The sequence below is a fragment of the Adiantum capillus-veneris genome, chromosome 2 (assembly GCF_014529385.1).
Source record: "Adiantum capillus-veneris isolate H3 chromosome 2, ASM1452938v2, whole genome shotgun sequence".
In the NCBI taxonomy this organism is placed as follows: domain Eukaryota; kingdom Viridiplantae; phylum Streptophyta; class Polypodiopsida; order Polypodiales; family Pteridaceae; genus Adiantum; species Adiantum capillus-veneris.
In genome coordinates, this window is record NC_140932.1 from 14,620,338 (window position 1) to 14,625,776 (window position 5,439).

General features: G+C 42.7%; 1 protein-coding gene across 5 annotated transcripts; it reads left to right on the plus strand.

Moving 5' to 3' along the window:
* The first annotated feature begins 2,168 nt into the window (after positions 1 to 2,168).
* LOC147462402 (splicing factor U2af small subunit B-like) lies at positions 2,169 to 5,221 on the plus strand. Of its 5 annotated transcripts, XR_015184388.1 has the most exons (7): positions 2,169 to 2,503; positions 3,425 to 3,511; positions 3,709 to 3,790; positions 3,876 to 4,002; positions 4,074 to 4,460; positions 4,552 to 4,598; positions 4,891 to 5,221. XR_015184388.1 is itself a non-coding variant. In XM_086483832.1 (6 exons), exons 1-5 carry the CDS (start codon positions 2,267 to 2,269, stop codon positions 4,453 to 4,455), a joined length of 915 nt encoding a protein of 304 aa, XP_086339958.1. In that variant the 5' UTR covers positions 2,170 to 2,266; the 3' UTR covers positions 4,456 to 4,460; positions 4,552 to 5,221. The 5 variants fall into 5 exon arrangements, 3 of the variants coding, with proteins under 3 accessions (XP_086339958.1, XP_086339960.1, XP_086339953.1); XR_015184382.1 differs by having other exon boundaries at positions 2,170 to 2,503; positions 4,074 to 4,598; XM_086483832.1 differs by having other exon boundaries at positions 2,170 to 2,503; positions 4,552 to 5,221.
* The last annotated feature ends 218 nt before the right edge of the window (positions 5,222 to 5,439 follow it).

The window sequence follows — 5,439 nt, forward strand, 5'->3', positions numbered from 1 at the left end:
CATGATGAGGAATGTAGCAACCGGCTACAAAAATGGGTGCTCTTTTTGGTGTCATAATTTTTAGCCATACATAACGTTTGTACTTGTCATCTTTCACAATTGATACAAAATCTTCCAATCCTTTCTTAACCATACATGCTAATCCTCCTTGTCCTCTTCGTTGCTTGAGATTCTTTGACCACATCAATGAATGTACATTGTAATCCTCCAAGCTGTTAATCCTTTGTGTATCATGCTCCCAAGTTTCAACAAGAAGTACAACATCGGCTTTGCTTGTTAGTTCATCAATGCCAACCCCCGCATTCCATGGGTATCCAATACAATTCCAAAAGCATATTTTCAATTGTAACTCGGTCTCATAGGTCACGCATCCCTATTTGCTTGAGAGACTTGCCTCCTCCTTGGGCACATTTTCTTCATGAGAGATCTCCTTGTTTTTATTATTCTTTTCCTCATATGCCTTGCGACGCATATTTTGTTGCTTAATAGTGCGATCTTCACATAAACATTTTGTATCCCTCAAATAGATCCAACTATTATCAAGGATAATCTTTCGCTTGGTCTCATCCGGCATGGTGCATACAATTGGCCGTTCTCCCGAGCGAGGAGCTCCTTGCTTCCCCACTCTATGTGCTCCATAGACCATAACTCCGGACATGCCAAAGTGGGTTTTGAAGAAATCTTCAATAACAATGGCAAGAGAAGGAGGTGTCTTTAGCTTCTCTTCGGAAATTCTACGAATAACAATGTTCTTGGAACGTCTCTCCCGTTCCTTCAACTCCTCCACATCCACATTCTCAACATTCTTTGTTTGAACCATAGCTTGCATGAGTGAGGAATTAGAAACCACATTGCTACCACATACATCAGCCCAAGACTTGTTTGTGCATACATTTTTCATGTCGCATACATCCCGGCTCATAGTGTCAAATTTCTCCTCTTTCAATACATGGTCATGCTCTACTTTGCTCATCCGCTCCTTCAAAGCATTCAAGTCCACAAGAGAGCGTTTACATTCCTTGACTTCCTCTTCAAGTTGCATCAAACGTGTTGTTTGCATCTCAAGTGTCCTCTTGAGATTCTCATTCTCAACCACAAGTACCCTTAGTGTGCCATTCTCCATTGCAAGTGCTCGTAAGTCTTCACCTTGTTTGTTTACGGTCTCTTGCAATGATACCAAGTACGCCATGATCATGGTTTTCGATGTCGTTGGTTGGGTGGTTGTGTTGCTATCTCCACACTTAGGAGATTTTGGATCATTTTCCACAATGGTTGTGGACCTTGTTGAAGAAGAAGAACCCTTGCGAGTGCCGGAAGACATTGTATGTAAAATAGGAGATGAGAATCAATTTTGTTGAACCTGTTCACTTCGGAAATGCTGCTACAGAAACGCCTTTCATAAATCTGAAAATTTCTGTCTTTACATCAATGCGTAGAGGACTTTGTGCTCTTCGATTGAGGCTATAGATCACTCAAATCGGAGTTCGGATGAAGAAGTTATGATCAAAAGAGTGGACTGCTGTCTACTAAGTCAAAAAACGGCTGCACTGAGAGAGAGAGAGAGAGAGAGAGAGAGAGAGAGAGAGAGAGAGAGAGAGAGAGAGAGATTCTCCTCCCCTTGGGCTACAATGCCCTGCTGACAGACAGAGGAGGGAGAACGAGCGCATAAGAGAGGGAGAGAAGTCGGTCCCTTGAGGTCGGTTAGAGCGTCGACTCGCCGAGATGCTTCCACACTCTTCCACAGTCGTGCACTTCCACTTTCCTTTCAATTTCAAAAATTAGCATATTGCATTTCATTCGACTTTTACCCAATATTTTGAAGATTGAATAGACATAGTACTCAGCAAGAATGAGATAAAAAAAAGGAAATCGCCTTTCCCTTTCTCCTGCACCTCCCCCTTCTCTGCGTTTCGATGCGCATCCCCCTCCCCCTTTTTTTCTCTTACGCCCCCCTCCTTGCGTGTTGGCCTCCTCTTTTCCCTCTTGTGGCTCACGACTATAGCACCGTTGCCGATTGTATGAGATGAGAGAGAGGGAATCTGCTTAAATTCTCCTCTCCATTTCTTTTTCAAAATGTGACATACTCAGCAAGAATGAGATAAAATATTATTTTGGCCGCGAACGAGACGGACTGTAAAATTTTCATTTCAAACGGATTGGCACTACCTATTTCTTCTCTATTGTTGCGAAAAGTTTGCCATACCATTCTATCGCAGCAGGCAGGATTGAACCCTAGCTTTCACCTGCGATCGGCTTGACAGAGAGAATGGCGGAGCACTTGGCGTCCATTTTCGGCACAGAGAAGGATAGAGTGAATTGTCCTTTCTACTTCAAGATCGGGGCGTGCAGGCACGGTGATCGCTGCTCGCGTCTACACAACAAGCCCACTATCAGTCCCACTCTTCTTTTCTCCAACATGTATCAGAGGCTCGACCTCGCCACGCCTGGCATGGACCCGCAGGGCCGCAATCTCGACACACGCAAAATGAAGGAGCATTTCGAGGTAGGATACACCCTCCTGATAGAGAGAGAGAGGAAAAGTTTGAGCGATCATGGCTACCGACAGCAGTGCAGTTGTTTTGGGATGGAGCTGATCTAAGCACGTAGTAAGCTTACAAAATGCCTTTTCTATCCCATCAAAATGCCTGCATTTCAAAGGCTTCTCTGAGAGATGGCTTGTTTACGCCTTTCCAACCCGTTTACAAACACAACAAATCAAACTTTCTGTTTACTAATTTCCAAGGAAGAGACAAAATCTGTTGAAATTGATAAAGGATTGATAAAAAATATTGTAACATAGTAGAACTTACTTAGAACATGGACAATGTGGTGTGGTACGAACTTGTAGCTTCGAGTATGTTGGCTAATAAAGTGTCAAGTATAATTCTTAGAGATGTAATTAATGCATTGTCCAAGAAATAAAAGTACATAACAATGACTCGTGGGAATTCTAACTATATCTTTAAAAAATGGCATAATCTAGTGAAAGCCTGATTTTTAAGGGTTTCCTCAGTTCTATGGCTGGTACCATACAGGGGGAAAGGTTTGGTTTTCTCAAATTTTGGCTGGCACAGTTTATCAAAACAAAAACAGCTGGTTTTTGTTAACACCTCTTCAGAGGAAGTATACAAGTTTACACGATTCTATGATGCAATTGAAACACTAAAATGAGTTGAGGCTATAAATTTTCTTTGGGTGGATCACATGGCAACAGTTTGCAATGTGATTTGGTGACATCTTTTCCTGTGTATGAAATGCACTACTTAACTGGTTATCGAGGTGTTTTGCCAGATTTGGGTTAACTTGCAATTCTTCATAATCCCTTGTTTTTTACGCTTTTTGTTATTCTTAATTGTGGTGTCATTGTGGTCGGAGCTTTTCCTTGAAAAAGGTCTAGATGTGTGAAGTGGTTCTCTTATCCCAGGACTTTTACGAGGACATCTTTGAAGAGCTCTCAAAGTTTGGGGAGTTGGAGAGTTTACACGTTTGCGATAATCTTGCCGATCACATGGTATGTGCAGGTCATGCTTTATCATTGCTGTGCAAAATTTAATTTATTTGTAAGGGGGGTCAATTGACTGTGAGCTGTTGGGTGGTTATGGGAGTCCTCCATTTGTTAGGTTTTGACTTGGTCTTTGTGTAACATAGATTTAGGTACCTAATCAACCATTGTTAGCCTGGTGTCACGATGTTACTCTCGGCTTACAGGTTGGAAATGTGTATGCACAATTCCGAGAAGAAGAGCAAGCAGCTGCTGCTTTGCAGGGATTGACTGGACGGTTTTATGCAGGTGTGATTAAGGCGCATTATTGTGTTTGGTAACTTTCCGACTGCTTGTTTTTGTGCGACTAAATTATCATGATAACTGTGTGCAGGCCGCCCCATTATTGTAGATTTTTCACCTGTTACAGATTTTAGAGAGGCTACTTGTCGGCAATTTGAGGAAAATACCTGTAACCGGGGTGGATATTGTAACTTTATGCATCTTATGAAAATCAGCAGGTTGGTGGAAGGCATAGTCATGATCCATCTTTAATCAATAATGAGTGCATTTATTCACGTCTATTCTACAGGGAGCTCAAAAGGAAGCTGTTTGGAAGCTACAGAAGGCATGCTGGAAGTAGGAGCCGCAGTAGGAGTCGCAGCCCTCAGAATAATAGTCCCCGGAGAGATTACGACAGACGAGAAAGATATGCGGTTGACATGTCTCATGGCGGTCGTGGGCATTCAAGGTATGCTCATGAATATGGAGATTATGATGATTGGAGATCACATTCAAGAGGTTCAAGCAGAGGTTATAGTCCTTCAAGCCGACACAGAAGCTCACCAAGGCATAGAGATCGAAGCCCCATCAGGGAAGGGAGTGCTGAACGCAGAGCAAAGATAGAGCAGTGGAACAGAGAACGTGAAGCAAGGCACTCTGGAGAATATGAAGATGCAAATGGGCGATACTAAAGCGGGTATATGGTCTTGCTGAGCTATCTTTCACATGCCAAGCCCTCTCTCTGCTTGCACAAGCTTGTAGCTCACAGGTAGCTCCATGTTGTGCAGGTTTGCAGGTTGAGGATACTTTACTGAGCAGTTTTGGGTTTAGACCTGTATGTGACCACCTGCATGGATGCCTTCCCATAACACTGTATGAGCATTGCCTGTGCTTGTTTCTCTTAGGGTTGTTTATAGAGAGGTGCTTAGATTGACCTTGAGGCTATAGTTCTTTATAGGTGAAATTGGGCTTTTCCTGGATTCTTCTAGGTATATGTGTTTAGGAGTTTCCTGATAATGAGGGGCAGTGGTCAGCTAGTTAGGCTCATTTTGTGTATGCAGGTTGGAGGGGTTCCTGCCTTTCCTGGGAGTGCTGCTGTTTAGCGCTAATTATAGTTTTGTTTACAGGTGGAAGCATTAATTCTATTTGGCGCAGGCTACCTGCAGGATTTTGTTTAGTGGGAGGCAGTCAGCAGGATGCAACTCCGTTCGAGATGGCCTTTAACATGTTGTTCTGCAGGACCAAATCGTAGCTGTTTCCCATTGTAGTTGTATCTTTTGCAGGTTATTTGTAGGTCAGAGCACAACAAATGAAATGTAACAACAGAAGTAGGCGTTTTAGCTTTCATGAAGTCAAAACTTTACTGACTTGCAGAATGAATACTGTTGTGTAAATATGTATCTTACCTTCATATTCAATTGCCTGACATTTCTCATAAAAGATGCCATCTTCGGTGCAGATCTTGCCTTGGGTCGCTTTAATGTATAAAATTTGTCGCGTCATGATGGGTTTCATAGGTATTTTCATCCTTGTCATTTTGAAATGAACTTAGGTGCGATGTAAGTAGCTAACATGTGAAGTTAGTCAAGTAGACATGTCCTTTGGAAAGCACTAGAAACCAGGGAATGGCCATTTTCAGGTCACTGTTCCCCGTTCCAATCTAGCTTCCCGTGTTC

Bases quoted from the DNA above. Each gene is read 5' to 3' on its own strand.
- LOC147462402 (XM_086483827.1), top strand. From the start codon at position 2,267: ATGGCGGAGCACTTGGCGTCCATTTTCGGCACAGAGAAGGATAGAGTG. The intron at 2,504-3,424 runs GTAGGATACACC...CTCTTATCCCAG, and splicing joins AAATGAAGGAGCATTTCGAG to GACTTTTACGAGGACATCTT. The intron at 4,003-4,073 runs GTTGGTGGAAGG...TCTATTCTACAG, and splicing joins CATCTTATGAAAATCAGCAG to GGAGCTCAAAAGGAAGCTGT.